General features: G+C 37.6%; 1 protein-coding gene across 1 annotated transcript in view; it reads right to left on the bottom strand.

Annotated features, from left to right (window-relative positions):
* uacab (uveal autoantigen with coiled-coil domains and ankyrin repeats b) overlaps positions 1–15729 on the bottom strand; it is a 39459-nt gene extending 23730 nt beyond the window's left edge. Inside the window, exon 1 of the mRNA XM_026378218.1 lies at positions 15539–15729. Within this exon, the coding sequence (XP_026234003.1) occupies positions 15539–15586 (48 nt within the window). The 5' untranslated portion in view covers positions 15587–15729. The remainder of the gene's footprint in view (positions 1–15538) is intronic.
* Between the last annotated feature and the right edge of the window lie 1876 nt (positions 15730–17605).

The raw sequence follows: 17605 nt of genomic DNA, 5'->3' as shown, positions 1-17605 counted from the left end.
AGCCATCTTTTCGACGCTCCTACAATGTACCAAGGTGGTCCAGTAACATACGGTGCATCAAAAATTAATGTCACAATATTCTATTTCTGTGGCTTCTTGCAAGAAATATGCTCCGTCTAATTATTGGTATCTTAATAACTGTGTTTACATATGTGTGGTTCATTTGATTAGCAATTGCAAACAGACCAATTCCATACACACCAAATTAACTGAAGCCTGAAACAAACTTGTAGAAAATGGCCTTGGAGACATTCTAATGGCCCATGTCACGTTACCATTAAGCACAAAATCTTTACTTCTAGTTTATGAAAAGATTCAAACTCAACTACGATCACCTGTTTTTATCATTTATAATCAGAGATACCCAGTTGTGACATTAAAATAGCTGCATGCTGTGTGAATATCTCAGTGACAAGTTGATTTATTGGTGCAATATACCCCGACAGTGAAAAGCCAAAACTGCATCTGTGTTAACGAGAACCTTAAGAGCAAGCTCAAATACCAGGAACTGTGCCACAGAAATCTCTAGAAATTGTGTGAGACACAGCTGTCAGGGGAATTCAATACAGTGGTTTCATAAAGTATTCAGGCCTCTCCACATTTTGTATACTTTTGGTGTTTTTGTTTTGTCGATTTGATTTTAAATTGATAAATGTGTACTTTTTAACCATCAATCTATAGTCAACATAATGACAAAGTGGAAACATGGTTTTAGAAATGTGAATTTGTTAAAAAGGAAAATCTGAAATCCCTCGTTCACTTAAGTATTCAGACTCCTTGTTGTACTGCAAACTGTGGTCCAGTTCGAGCCCATTTTCATTATTTATCTTTGGGATGTTTACACCACCGCTCTCTCTGTGGAAAACTAAATTTTTTTTTACTCAGACAGCAGAAAAACCAAGACATTAAGTCAAAAGAACTCTCTGTGATAAAACCTCCTATGATAAAATTATACCGGACTAAAGGTCAGGGCAAGGATATAAAACAATTTGTAAAGCTTTAAGCTTTCCCAGGAGCACAGTGGACTCAATAATTGTGTTTTAGAAGTTTTTTGCAGAGATGAGAAAACCTGGCAGAGGGATGACCATCTCAGTTACACTCCACCGACCGGTCTTTTTAGCGAGTAGCTGGACAGAAGTTACTTTGAGGTGACAGCTCATCTTTCAGGCAATGACCCAACACCTACAGCCAACGCTGGAGCGACTTTAGGACAAGTATCCAACTGTTCTTGAGTGGCCCAGACAAAGCCAAGAATTAAATCCCACAAAACATTTGTGGAGAGACCTGAAGAGAGTCCTTCACAGACACGTCCCAACTAATCTGATGATACCTAAGAGGATCTGCCAGGAAGAATGGGATAAACTGCCCAAATACAGAGACTGAGTTAGCTGAGCTAAGAAGCTTGAATCTGTAACTGTGGAAAAAGAAGATTCAATAAAGTACTGAATTAAGGGTCTAAATACTTTTGTCAACAATATTTTTATCTTTAATTATTAATATATTTTCAAAACATTTTAACTGCCATCAGTAGCTTTTCTTAATTTAGTGGGAAACAGGTATTTGAGGAAATTGTTATGTCTTGAAATTCCCTCTGTTATACAGCAGGGTTTTTCTGGGACTGCTGTTAGCAGTAGTAGTTTGACACCCCCACCATCCAGCTCCTGTAATGTGCGGCCATAAACCTGTACATAAAGTGGTGAACTGTGCAACTGTCTGGGCATGTAGAGTGTAAGTGAAACCCCTCAGGGACAGAGACAAAAAGCGTGGAGGAGGAGATAGGTGAGATAACATGTGAGATAAACAAATGTGTATGAAAACAAGTGGAGGAGTGAGAAAGTGACAGGATACAGCTTGCTTTGCAGTCAGTCTGTCATTATGGGACAGTAAGGGGATGCCTCATGACCCAAGTCCCTCTAGGATTTGTCCAAGCCTCCACTGATGGTTCAGGCCAGGTGTCCAAAGGAAAGAGGCACTCTGTTATTGGTATGTACATGAGACACTTGCTGCATATCTGAGTAGCTGCTAAACGTAGAACTGCTCTTGCTGGGCAGAGTGTGGGCTGGACACAGGGGGACAGACAGACCCGACCTCTGGTGGGGAACTATAATATAACAGATTCAGTTCACCAAAGTCGACCGGTATGTTGGGAAACAAAGGAAACAATGTGTTGTTACTTTCCATGCAGGAGAATTGCTCTCCTCTTACTCAGTAAAGGAAAAATTATTTCTGAAGCAAATGTATGATACAAACGATTCTGAAAGTACAAAATTCTCAGAATAAATTAAAAAGCAAGTTAGGCGGGTAAACATTATCCCATACGTACTTGGTTCTTGTGAGTATTAGGGACTAATCATATAAAATATATCAAGGTTTATCAGTGGCAGAGATGCAGCCTTTAAGAATACACAAATTTTTCTACACTAAAAAATTACAAACTGTCTTATAAATTACACACTAGTAAACATGCATTAGCACAAAGTCTGTGCCCAGCCCCTATTCCCCCCTCAACTGTTCCACTGGCTCCGTATCAAATAAAGTATGGATTTTAAAACTCTCCTTCTTACCTAACATCCTTCATAATCGTTTTTGTTTATTCTAATTACCATTTGTTGTTTTCGACAGGGTGACTTTGACTGAATAAATGGTACTCAAAGTGGATAAAAATGATAATACACAGTAGGTCTGTTTTGAGTCATTTAGGTAAAGCCTATCTGTTGAAAACACATTAAAACTCATGTGGTAAAGTGCATTACAGCGGGGTTCCTGGTGATTCAAAATAGATTTAATATAGATAGACTTTCACTTCCAAAAATGTAGACCAGTCTTGCCCAGCTGCTGGGTCACACCATTTTAGATGACTTTTGACCCAGAGGCTAAAGCTTTTCTTTGCCATTTTCTGGTACTTCCGACAGCCACTGCCAGGGCAGGATATCAGCTTTCCAGTTGTCCAAACTCTGTGAACTTTGCCCCTAGTAACTCTCCAGTAAAGACCCTCCACAGGATCATAAGAAACAGCAAGGTCATAATATAGTTTCTGAGAGAGTTCTGCTAAATATACATCCTGCTATATCAACCTACTCTGCTATCAATAGTTAATATCTGAACAAAGTCTTTTGTACAGCAAAGTCTTCTTTTCTTTATGGCCTTTATCCCAAACAGATTTGGGGGATTATTCTGTAGCCTTAATGCAGTTATCAGACGTATTGCATATGTTCACCAAAAAAAAAACAAAAAAACAGTTTTAATCCCAATAGAGAAAACATACATGTTTTGAAAACTTAGCGTTCTGCATATTTCTGAATCACAGTTAAAAATTATAAAATGACTGAGACAACATTACAATACATAGAGGAAACTCGTGCATTTCATAGCAGGGAGAAGTGCATCCAACTGGCTCTAATTAAATACATGGAAAAAGATAAAATGCAACTTGAATTAATAAACCAACATAAGCTGTACTGACAGTAATAGTAGTGTTAATTCTCCTGGTTAATCTTTCCATTTTTAACTGTTTGTGACGTAGCTCTAGAGCCATTGTTTAATGTTCCACTTTTCGTCCCAACTGAATCACCTTAAAAGGATGTTGATTGATTGGCACATATATTTTAGACCCATTCATGGCACATCTGAATTTTGTTTCTTCTAATGTCACCATATGGCTGATATGCGTGGTGTTAATTAAATGTCTTAACAACTATTGAATGGTCTGCCATGGCATTTGGCACAGACATCCGGCTATAATGAAGTCTTCTGAAAATTTCTGAATGCCCTTTCTAAATGCTTTGTTTAAATCAGGTACATAAAATGGATGTCTCAGTTTTAGTCATATGTGCTTATGTCAGAAAATCTGTTGCCATTTCAAAATAATTCAATAACAATTCCTGGAATTATTATGAAAGGCCCAGTTCTGTAACTCTTGTTTGAGCTTTAAATATCCTTTTCCTGTAAAATGTCAGCAGCTCAGCTGACACATTTTATAGGCATCATTGAAAACAATGCCTCAGTAGGAGAAATAAAAACAGGTTTTGGCTGTGGATAGCTGCTGGTATGGCTGATATTATTACAGCTGGTCTGAAGATATGGAGATAAAAAATAAAAAAAAAACACTGGACAAACCAAGAGTGGCAGAACTCTGAAATGACTTCCAACCAGAAAAACTATTCAGATCACTAACGCAAAAACATTACAGTAAATTAACAAGGGAGAGAGCTATCACAAAAAAAAAGAGTCATCACCATGAGCATTAGCATTCAGGCCAATATGAAACGGAAACACACACTAGACAGAAAGAGAACCAGAGTCATCAAACATCAAAATTGGAGTGTCTACCGCCAGGGCTTACACAGATGACAGTGGTACTTTATAGAGGCTGAAGGGAATGATGTTGTTTTAAACTCACTTCCAGAAAATGATGAGGCAACATTAGGGAAAACTGCCACAGGAGACATATCTTGCATAACCATATTTGGTTAAATTAGGATCATTTGGGGCGTGCTGCTACTTGGGCACAAATGCAGGTGATTATTCTTATTTTGCCAGCACTTACAAGCCATCACACACAGGCAGGGTGAGGAATGTAACTGGGGCGTTGGCCTTATATACGGGATTTCATAAAAACATGCATGTACTAAAAATATTTTGTCAGTCTTGTGGAATGTGTTGGACAATGGTTGCACAATGCCATTATAAATCTTAATTTTTCTATGTGGTTAAAACATTTCCCCACCCACCAGAAAGTATGCCAAAAAAACTCAAATATCAACATACTCAACACTCAATGGCCAATTTAATAGGTACACTTTTACATCAAATACAGCAGCTTTGCCAATGATTCTACTTTTACATGTTTATAATCTATCTATAAACTGTCAAAAAAGGTGCCAATTTTACTATATGTTTATTATGAGGTCATAGTGGCATAGTGCAGTTCAATGAATTAGAAGAAGCAGACTTTACATGCTATAATACAAGTACATGCTATAATGAAATTTGTCCTCTGCATTTAACCCATCCTCCTGGGGGGAGCAGTGGGCAGCTACATACAGCGACCAGGGAGCTAGCATGGAGTGTCTTGCTAAAGGACACATCTGGTGATTGAGACGGGGTTTGAACCTGGAACGTTCAGCATCCCAGGTTGATGCACCAAATTAATAGCTGCTTCTAAAGTTTTATTATTACTTATTTATGTTTATTTTGGCCCTAGATGTTACAGGAGGTCTGGCAGTCAGTTTACTGATGAGCTCATACTGGGTGGGTAAATAAATAAATAAATATATCAGCTCTGCAAAAAATAATATTTTCTGCTGTAGAGATCAACTTCCTGAAAGCAGCTCTGACTGTGTTTTTCCCCTATGGGGCCAAACTGGATTGATAAAGAGCAAGCTATAACATGCCCATCCGTCAAATGCTTCAGCAAGTCTTGCTATAACCTGGTTTGAGAAAGAAGGTATTTCTAAAAACAAAAAAGTCTGCTTTAAAACAAAGTCAAAGTAACCACCATAAAGACATCATAAATACACATTAAGACAACTGATAAACTAAAAATTAAGACTAACTCTCAGTTGTGTCAACAAGAATTCGTACAAACACTTTGACACAAATACAATACTGATGATCGCTCGATCCCAGCACCACCACCAGGTGGTGTTAATGTTGTATTGACTGGTTGGTATTTTCTTTCATTATAACCATATATATTCACATCTATGCAGGTAATCTTTATAAATGGCTTTCTCAAAGTAAGACTGACACAGTTTCCTGCCTATTGTAGCTAGCTTCACAGCAGGTAATGGTAAAATAGACAAACATTGTTATAGCCGTTAGTTGTAGTGACACAAAATAAACTCAATTTACATGTTTTAAAATTCACCTCAAAACCACCAAAATTTATAGCCAATTTTTACAGGTGTACATGTTATTTTTTAGTCCACCTTATTCTCTATTCCACCCCATGATGGCAGAAAGTTAACAACTACCAGCTGCACAATCAGATTCTTGTTTGTTTGGATTTGCAAAGACATTTTTCCCAGTTATATTAAGTTAATTAAGTTGGGCGACAAATGTCAGTGTTACAGTGGTAAAACTAAATGTAGATTTCCCAAGACAGGCAACTGGTTGCATTACGGCATTTTAGATGTGAAATTGGGCTACAATTCATGTCCGTAAAAATAATTGTAAAAACTGTAATAGGATAATTTTTTGAGCAATGATGTGGTAAAGAATGGAGGGAAATCAGATTTGCTAGTTGTCAGTTGATCACCATTAGTCTAAAGGTTACACTCAAGCCAGTGTCTGAAAACAAATCCACTAAATGCCTTCATATAGCTTTTGTACAACAGATGGCATCATAACATTTACAAAAAGTATCACAACTGCCCAAAAGTTTTAATGACATTTTTCTGATAAAGCAGAAACAATTGTCTTATCAGAGAGAGAGAGAAAACAGACACAGTGCACAGCTTGATGAAGATTAATCTGAGCCACTTCACAGCAGTTTGTCCCTCATCAGCAGAATCTTTGTGCTCCTGTGGCTCAGCATGTCTGGACGTGTGTGTGTGTGTGTGTGTGTGGTGGCTAATGTCAGCTGCAGCCCACCTAAAATCAATCAATAAGCTTAGCTCTCTCTCATGCTCCCTCCCCCAGTATTGTTGTTAATGTGTCCGTCATTAGCCAAACAGACAGTTCATGTTACACGTACACAGTCTGGTCAAACTCGTAGTCCTCCTAAGTCAATCATGATAAACAACCTTAGTATAAACAAAAACACACGTATGCTCCTTTGTGATTGGGACAGAGAGAGCTCTTTGCGCATCTCACAGGCTGTCCCTGGCGCAGCATGGGAACACAGACGGACAACACTGCTGAGATGACCTCATGGCTACCCCCATGGAGCCAGACGATAATCCTAAAAACACAGACCATCATATTACCACCTACTACACAGCTAACACAATGTCCAGACTAAAACAAACTTGCGTTGATCCCGTCTGACAGTCTGCCTCCTAAAGTAAATGTATGTTAAAGTCTGTGTAAATAACTGGCAGTAAAAACTACTATTTAATAAAAAAATAGCCATCTAAAGAAAAACAAATACAATTAGAAGAAAAAATGGACATCCTAACAGTCAATATTAGATATTCATGAGAGTGATGGCTTTAACAGTTTACAGCCTCAGATAAGTTTTTTTAAGGGGAACATACACGAGTACATATATATGGAATATTTTAGTTTTTTTATATTAGTTCATCTATATCATCTTATTTTGTCCTGCTTTATTTTCTATTTTAAGCTTGTTCTCTTGTTTGTTTATTTGCATTCATTTTTAATCTGTTATAAGCACATTGGTCTGGTTGTTTTCAGACATGCTTAATAAAGAAAGTAAATTAAATTTCCCTCTATTAAAATATCTGGAGGACCTTTTCAGTTCACTTGATGTCCTCAAGAGGGGTACTGCATGAGCAGGGCCTGATGACTATAACCTCCACAGTATGAGCAGCCAGAAATCGACGTAAAGGTTTAGTTTAGCTGACAGATGTCACATTCTGCTACCATTTCAATTTAAAAGCTTAACTGAAAGCACAGATGAGGCCTTCATTGCTACAGAAAGTTTGGATAAAAAAAAAACAAACAAAAAAACTATGAGTATGGATCCATGATTCTGTGGTTTCATATCTGTGCCATGAATCAAGAGACGACAACAATTTTCTATTTTCTATTGTATAGTTAACAGTTGTAGATGAATCAGAAAATGTTTTTCAGTTACACAATCCTGTATTAATGTGTGAGCATCTTTGTTCTATTATATAGCATGAACATCTCCTTGACAGGGCAGCAGGCAGACCACTAATTTAGTCTGAAATTTGCTTGTCAGAGACTTAAACAGCCTCATACTCTGACCTAGGATTAACTTAAAATAAAACATTCAGTCTCCATAACCTCAAACTCAAAATGCAAACAAAAGCACATAGTTTAAAAATGACGAAAAGCGGAAAAGAGGATTTTTCAAATTCCAAACCTTCAGCCTCAGCCCCACCAGTAGAGGTGAACGCCTGCTGGGTGTTTCAGACTTAGAGCCTAAACGTGCTAAAGGAAGCTTCTACTAATATAACACCATTCAGTAGCTTCTCATGACCTTAAAGACTCCTCAAAGACTTGATAAAGATTCCTCAGGGGTTCAGCTTCAGCATTAACATGTAATGAATTGAATAGCTCTCTATAACTGAATCGCTTTGCATCAAAACACATGCACCCACGCCTATTTGCTGACTGCACATCTGTATTCTTTAAAGAAAAATAAACTAAACTAAACTAATACTAAATTACAGCAGTACAGTAAACAGAATTTAGAAGAAAACTGGAGGTTAAATTTCTACTTTAGACCATTACAGAACTCTCTAAAGAGCCACAGTGGGCGACAACTTTTACAAGCATCAGCATGTGATAGCAGGCAGCTGGAAGAGGAACAAAACCATTTGTTTTCATGATGGCTCAGTTCTGATGATACACTGAAAAAACTGCAGTATACAGTTTGTTTTTTAAATGTCTTGTGCTAGTGTTTAAAAAAAAAAAAAAAAAACTTTCCTCAAAACACAATATGCTATCTTCCACATGGCATTGTTATACATCCATCCATCTAGACATAATACATTAATATTCAACAACTACAAAACTGTAAGAACTACTTTTTGTTGAGTTCATCTGAGGACTAATTCAGCAACTTCATTCAGGGCAACAACTGAAACGGCACATAGAGAGTACAAATGTTTGGAGCCACCATGCTGCCTTCTCGAACTCCACCCTACTTTTGTTAAAACAACACCTCTGAAATCATAGCTGTTTCAACTCCCAACAATACTTTTCAACTCCATCCTACCATGCCATTATCGAAACTACTCAACCCTTCTCTGTATTTTGTTAAACAACACAAGGTTGAGAGCACAGTACATTTGATCCTTAAAGCACATGCTCACTGAGGAAGAAGACTGAAAGACTGGGTGTGATCGAAGCACAAAGAAAGAAAATATGCAGACAAACGGCAAACTCTCCTTGCAAATGAAAGCGAGTCTGAATCCTCTGCTTTATATATTATATATAAATATAAAACCTCATTATAAAACAGCCTTGATACAGGTAATGATGCACCAAGTGAGTCACAATGACCTCTGAGCAAAAATTTCAATGATAATTTTTAAGACTTGATACAAAACACTGCTTTCCCTAAGGGTGTGAGTCATGTACTGTATGCTGTTTAAACTTCTATTATAATAAATTATTGTGAACAAGTTGAGGTGGCAAATGCCACAATGAATTATCATTAATCATTAATTTATACCTTTTAGTAAACTCTGCTGTGTCTTTGCCCGGGAGTAGTTTCTTTTTTATGTTCAGCCCATCACCAAACCAAACACAGAGCTTTGATGATCAGTGTTGGTTGGTCTCAGAATGATATTCGAACCAATGAGCCTGGACCTCACTTTCTGTCTCAAAAAATATTGCAGGCACAAAACACAACTGTTGTCAGACAGAAAAACAGATGTTGTCAGACCAAAACAACAGCAGCAGTGCACAAACAGAAGCTACAGAAACATGGCTGAATGAATGCTACTCAGCACCATAAAAGATACAGGTGGCCAATTTAATAAGGGCAGCACTGACGTGGATACTGTACAGCTTGAAGCAGAGGACATCAGCGAGAGACAAGAAAATCTAATGCACTCTAATATAATATTGGATTTGTACTGCATTGCACAGAGATGTGCAGGAGCAGAAGTCTGGTTGGAACTGGTGTCTCTAGCTTTTATAGTTGCATTTATTTAGGTTGCTCACATGTAAAAATGCACGTTTTGCCACTCCACATTGCTACATTAAAACTCAAATACCAAGACCAATATAAATAAGTTGTGTGAAGTGGAAATTAATCAGAATACTGAACAGTATAGAAGATTGATGAGTGATTACAGAACATGAATCAATTTATGGAATTGATTATATAACAAACTATGACTATTAGACCTCTTAGAGATCCAGGTTCAAGGGGTTCAACCTGCACTACTGAGCTAGACGTTACATCCTCCACAAACATACTGCATTTTGCATATTGTATACATCTATGTTTGTCAATCAAGTCTGCAGAATTAACAGGTTTCATGAGTACACTGCTATATTTTTATCTGGGCTACTGTCACTAACTGTCAGTCAGTGGATGATGTCAAACAGATTACTACATATTGCCATTTTTAAAAGTTGTTATTTTACAAATTACTGAGCAGCAATTGTAACATGTTACTTTAATTAGCAGTCACCTCAATCAAAGGTGCCTTTAAACTCTAAATCCTCCACACCCACATGTCATATCATTTATATATGACACATGTAGAAAGGGGTAAATAACACGCTGCAGTTTAACAAGCAGACAGCTCTACAGCTGGGATTTACTGACCATCCAACAATTAGAAGCTTAGTCCTGGTGACTGCACACAGCTCTCAAGAAACCATGACATCAGAAGTACAATTACATACTCCCAGACTAGAAAAAAATGTAGGGACCTGTATCTAACATTTGCCACATCAGCCAAATCAGCCAGCCAAGAACACATAAAGGACAACTGCATTTCAAAGACAGCTATGAAATAACAAAGTAACGGGTTATTGCCCAATACAGTTTTCATGTGCAGAGTACAAACAGTGAGACTACAGCGGAGACAAGACAGGGCCTGTTGCTTACAATACTTTTCAGCATGTGAGAGGACAGTGAAGAAGACAGATAAGAAGACAATGGTTCAGTAGTTTTTGTGAACATCCACAAGCTGTGAATGTGCAAGCTGGACAAGCTGTGGCACGCTCCAGCTGTATCACAGCAAATCTATCCAATGTGCTAAACCAGAACTGTGAGCAGAGTGTTTACTCACACCGTTTTCCATGCAGCCAAACTATTTTTTGTCTTATTCTTATCAAAAGACGTCAGTACCTTCCATTGTTACAAAATCATTTCAAACATTTGTAGATTTACAGTTGGATCTGGATCTGCAATGATAATGGATAACCTGTTTCTGAGTCTGACAAAACAAACAAACAAACAAACAAACAAAAAAAAAACCCACAGCAACATACACTGTAGCTCTCAAAAGCAAAATCTTGAGAACAAGGGAAATACTGAAATGACACATTTCTGCAAAGCCAGACTACAGTTCACACATTCCCTCACAATGATCTGGTAATGCTACGGATGAACCTGCCAAGAAAAACATATAATGTAGGGTTTAGAAAAGATGAATGACAGGTACAGAGTCCTTTCAGTGAGACAAACTGAACCACTTCATTTGTGCAACATAGTTCTTTAGTGTCTCTTGACTTTAACACAAAACAGAACAGAGTTTCTCAGCTAAATGAACAAATGTTTGCAGTGACAATGAGCAGTGATTGTGTGTGACAGCTCTGACTGATCTCAAATCTAACCTGGTTAGTATCTCTTATTTTCCTTCAGGAGCTCAACTTGCTGCTCCTGTCTTTCAAAGACAAATCTGAATGGCTGCCAATATTTGAAGAAGCTGGAAAATTCGTAGCATGCTTGCTTTGGAAATTTGGGTTTCTGGCCAGATAAGATGTTGGAGAATGTCAGTCCAACCAGACTGGGAACATTCTTATCTACACATTTTATTTTGCTTTCTATTCTATTTCTTAGGTTTCATTTATTGTTAAAGTCTATTATAAAACATTAATAACTGGTTTTGTATATACACAGTTGGCAGTTCTTAGCACATACAGGCTAAAGCTAATATGAGAATGATAAAACAATAAAATAAGTATCTCTTGAAGACAAAGTCAAGTACAATTTGAAGAGGATGTTTATGGGGAAAAAGGAAACCAATAAAATTAATACTTGAGACAATAATAAATAATAAATGTACACTGTACAAAGAGTGGGAGAATCCACAGTACTGTTTTCTCAACTGACTTGTTTCTTTTGGCCAACGTTTAGTTACTGTTTCTTCATATACTAAAACCAAGTTTCCTCTGAATTCTGCCTCACCTCTCCCACTCGGAAAATGCAGATGTTTCTTAATAATTAGTCACAGAATGAGGAAAGAGCGAGTGAGTTCACCTCCCAGGCATTGTGTGCCAATGAGGGAAGCATGCACCTAAAATATTTAGAAAAGGACACGATGCTGCTGATCTAAAAGCTCATTGAATGATACGATTTATTTATGGATTATTAATAAAGGTTTAAGGAGAAAACAGGAACAGGTGGTGATTATCCAATAGGCTGTGAATGAATACTTTACAAAGTTTTCTGACCTAAACTTAGCTCATGGTGTTGTAGAACTGTTAACTCTTTAAGTGCCCATGTTATGCAAAATCCACCTTTTTGTCAAAACTTTGCATTTTCTTTGCAACTTACCATTGTTTTTTTACAGCTGCAATTTCCACTTAGAAGTCAAACCAAAAATGAAGTTCTAACCAATGGGGCCTCATTCAAAGTTCTGACCTGTAAGTGTTACCAATACCGAGTGCTTTGTCTTGTTTGTTTACTGAGTTAGCTTGTTGAACGTAGCCACATTAGCTGCACAGCAATGCTATACAGCTAATGTGGCTAACATTAGCTCCTCTCAGACTCCAGAGCAGGAGAAATTTTTGGTCTAATTACACAGCAGGACAGTCAGGATGTTTTAAATTTAAAAATGATTTATGGTAGTAAAGTTGCATGTGTTTCTGACACCATTATAACTAAGTCAATCTCAGCTGTGTCTGCTCCTTCCATAGAATAGAAAAATAAATAGAATAAACCTTTATTGTCATTGCACATAGAAAGTACAACAAAACTGTGGGTGGTCTTCTCAAACAACAGTGCTTCGAAATAAGAACATAAATAATAAATAAAAAAGCAATTTTAAAATAAATGCAAATGCATGAGGTAGTGTGTGGATTATGTATGTGTGTGTGTGTGTGTTTAGTTGTTTCCAGTCCGAATGGCCCAGGGGAAGAAGCTATTAGTTAGTCTGATGGTGGGAGATGGCGTTCACAAACGTCACAGGCGCGTTAGCAAAGGATGGAAGTCTGTTCGCATACATTTTTAAACTTGCTACTCACTATGATTGACATTGTTTTTCAGCATTAAATAGTACAGGCACATTTTAGGGACTTCGGGGACCTGTCAACACAGGAATAATGTGGGCACTTTAGATTGATGAAATTTTAGTTATTAACCAATACTGGCCCGGAGACGGTCTAGTTTTTTCTTGGCTTTACACTGAAACATGAATCATCACCACCCCAATTTCGCGTTGCCTGTAGTGTGGAGCAGGTATTCTTCAAGAATCTCTCTGTATTTCACTGCATTCATCCCTCTCAGAAGTGTTCTAGTGCCAACTATGTTCAATCAATTTAAGTTGCCTTAGGTGGACTTCAACCAATTTCTGGGCACATTTCAAGGAAAATTGAAGCACCTGACCTGAGCACAATTTACAGTGAAGGGGATGAAACAGTTTCTGAAGCAACTGTATGCTTTTACTTGCGACAACACTCACTAATCAGAACTAAGGCACAGTATTTACAGTTTTTAAAATACATTTAAAATGTAGTGATATAGTGAGGTCTATCAGGGCACTGCAGTTTCCCAGTTTTCCTTTTGTTCAGAGGAATGCACAGGGAATATTATGAAATCATCACTCAGACCTGTGTAAATGTCATGTCTGCTTTCTCACACCTTACCTTGACTTTTTCCTGCAGTGGTTTTTAAATTAATGGCACAGAAAATGCTGCAGGGCAAAAAACGTTTCTTCTTTTCATCCTTGAATTTTAAATGGGTGTCGCTGATGCTGACAGCTCTCAATGAGCATACAATACCATTTCATTCCTGAAAGGCTTTTCCCTCTTTAAAAGGGCCAGATAGTTTACCACACACAGCTACTCTGGCTTTGTGCCTTTCTCATGGTAATTGCTAAGAACTGCACACAGAGTGCAGTGCCAAGCACCCACTGCATGATCAACTATGCAGTTGGTGTTTGGTAGTGTGCTGTTGTATTGGCTGTCTATTAGCATTCAGCCTAATATGATACTCAAATTAGATGAAAAGCAAAGATCTAAATTATTGTATATACCGTACAACTAATCAAACACCATAATTAATTCAATTCTCTGGGCTGTAACACATGCAGACTTAACCTAAGAACAAAATCACTGCAACATTCCTGGAAGGACTTATTGTGTATCCATGGTGCCAAGGAGCTGGTATGCTAACTGCAACAAATTCGACAGAAATGGAAGGTTTTAGCAAAAGTTGTCCATTTTATTACAAGATAACTAAATTTGCTTTTTTAGAAAGAGCTACTGTACACTACTATGCCAGTGTACGAGTTATGCAAAACTAAAACCAATACAGTCTAACACCAGTCCTGCAATAAATCCTGCCTTTGTAAAGGTTATAATGATCAGTTGTGATTTACCGATTAATCGAGCAGCAGGAAATCAATAATAGAATCATTGTTTAACAATTTTAGTCAATTTTTTTGGCAAAAGCCTGAACATTTTCTGGCTTCTCCATCTCAGATGTAATGACTTTCTGTTTTTCTTTTAATTACGAAAGTAAACTGAACATGGTAATTTTCTGGATTCGGATCAAACAGGAAGTATGAGCACGGAGTATAAAGAAATTGCGTTGGGCTCTGTTATAGTACAACTTAAAATGTTTATAATATCTGTGCATTTTATAGACAAAACATCCTGGAAATAAGATTAACTGAAAAATTGCAGCCATTGTTTGTGGTATAGTTTCGTTACACTTAGTGATTCTCATATTAATGCTAGGCATCATCATCATGAACATTTGACCACAGAGGCGTCACAAATTACCATACAGGTATGTGTAACATTTACACAACATTATAACCTTTATTACTGCTGAACTCCTCCTACAGGCAGTGCCAGAGGGAAGATCCAGAAAATACTACATATGAATAATAAATACTCCATAACAAGTAAACGTCAGGCATTTCAAATCTTAAGTAGCCTGTGTGAGAACAATGAGGAAATGTAAGCTCCTTTTTGTAGGATCAGAAGATCTGCAGATTGCTGCATTCAAGTGACAGCAAACTTTGAGAGCCCAGCTCCTGCGGGTGGTAAGGACACAAAAGAAACTGCACCACGGCGAGTGTCCTCGGTGATAATAACCAAGAAATCGGGCACTGATTTGTGCAGCTTTTACCGAGAACATAGTCATCTGTATTAGATTTAGGCCGGGTCATGATAACCTGAATACATGCAGTTTAATGAAACTCCACCAGGCCACATCCACTGACATTACTCGCGCTGAGGCACAGGTGCCTCAACATGCTGGAGCTGTGTTTTACAACCAGACAACAGCCACCGTGTGTTTAATGTGGCAGCTGAGAGCAGGTCCGGCTTACCAACAGCAACAATAAATCACTGGAGTTAAGACATAGCGCCTAGCATTAGCATCGTCTACCAACAAACAGCTAATACAACTGTACGACATTAGCAAAACTAAGTTAATACAGACAAGAAACAACTGTGTTCAACTTACAGTGATGGTAACTTCGTGCTTTTTCAACCGATACTTGAGGCTCTTCATCTTGAAACGTGCTGGTTCCTGCTGTTAAAACTGTCTTTTGGTGAATACATGCACAAACAGTACAACTTTCCAGAAAGTTCAGACGAATAAACTTTAATCTTTCCTCTTTTCTTCTCAGAGCGAGTTTCACCTGACGCCCAGCCGCAAACTCTAATGGCACTGTGATTGACAAGCCGCTGAACCAATCAAACTCGGATATACACGGACGGGTTTACTTTCTATCCAATCAGAAAGGTCAAGGGCGGGACTTCCTTGTCAGTTGTCGTTGGGAGAAGGCACCCCGGGACGGGGCAGGAAAACCTGGAGTGACGTCAGCCTTACCTGAAGACCGAAACACCTGGGAAACGTACCAATACATCTATGAACAGCTGAGATCTCAGGATCAATTGTGTCATGTGTCATGGAGCTCCTAGACCACTGTGCTGAAGTACCTGTGTAGTTTAGAGCAGATACAAAATAGTGTCATTTGTAGTCCAGATTAGAGGAGGAAATGCTACTTTAACCCCACAATGTATGGATAGGCCTACATGGAAATATGGCATGATTTAAGAAGTAAAAACAAGCTTGATTTCTGTATAACCAAACCAGGAGGAAGTATTTATGTTATTTATGTTGCACATATAAAGTAGCTTACAAACATAAAAAGTACTTAACGGCGGGGCAAATAGTGACACTAAAAACAGGTGAATGTTTGTTCAAAGGATTATCATCACACTCTACGACTTACAGACCATGTAACTGCATAAAAAGCCATGAACACTCACAGCCTAAAAGTATTCTAAAAACCTGCATGTAGATCAAAAGTATTTATAGGTTAAACTGTTCCATTACTATGTTATGTTGGTCGTTCACAGATGACACTGGGCTTGAACCCTGTAACACTCCTTGACTATGCTAAACACAACAGTGTTGTAATCATAAATAACGCTTGCTCTTCATGTCAGTCACTGAACCAAGAAGTCATCACTGTACACACACACACACAGGACCAGCAGATATTCAAAGATATGGGTGCTTTTCTGATCAGTGCTGGCACTAGTATCAATACTCAGAACAAGACTTTGCACTAGTAATATGGGGATCAGTGCTTGATGTTATGAAATATATCAAGCATTGATAAATTAATGAGAGTTTATGCCAAGTTGTTTTAGTGTTGAGCAGGTAGAAAATAAAATACCCTAGTTATGTAGGGCCCAACAGGGTCACTTCCTATAATAGTAGTAGTGTAGTAGTAATGTAGTACTGTAACGTACAACTACATAGATAAGATAGACTTTGAATTTTCCATTTTATGTTTGCAACATCATATACTGTACAACCTTATAATCATACAGTATGATTATAAAACCAACCACAAGAGGTCATTAAAGATGAACATTTGACACTGGGGTTTAGCCAGGATGATACATACTGCCTAATGTAATGTTTAGAGAACAATGTTGTGCTATTGCAACCCAGCTGAAGTATTTATTCACCATAGCTGTTTGTCTATCAACAAACCCTAGAAAAACAGTTCTGTTTGTATTTATTATGTAATATAAGCATATCTGTGTGCATATAAATATAAAAAATCAACAAATAAACCTATTTACTTAACTACACAAGATGTTTATGTTATTATTGTGTCGTATGTCTACATTTGCACTTATGCTCAATGAACAACTAAAATAAAAAGGTAGATGTAGTGAGACTAATAATTTGTGGTTAATTTTAAAACAGCTGCTCTTTTATTTAAAACAAAAAACCATAACCTAGGCTAATATATAAAATGTCAATAGGCAGAATGTGAATGATCTGCAGAGAGATGGACAAGGCACCTTTTGTACAGCTTGTTGTCTGAATTTGGTCAGATACATTTCAATATGTATAATGTCAAATTTCAGCATTACAACATCTACAAAAGAAACCTTGTCCAGTAAGACACAGTGGAGGATCAAACACATTTAAATTTTCTACCAAGGACTATTAAAGACTAATAAAATTTCGATGTGATGAATTGTAATTGTGCATCAGATTTGG

The sequence above is a fragment of the Anabas testudineus genome, chromosome 3, assembly GCF_900324465.2.
Source record: "Anabas testudineus chromosome 3, fAnaTes1.2, whole genome shotgun sequence".
Lineage (NCBI taxonomy): Eukaryota > Metazoa > Chordata > Actinopteri > Anabantiformes > Anabantidae > Anabas > Anabas testudineus.
This window is presented reverse-complemented; position numbering and strand designations above follow the sequence as displayed.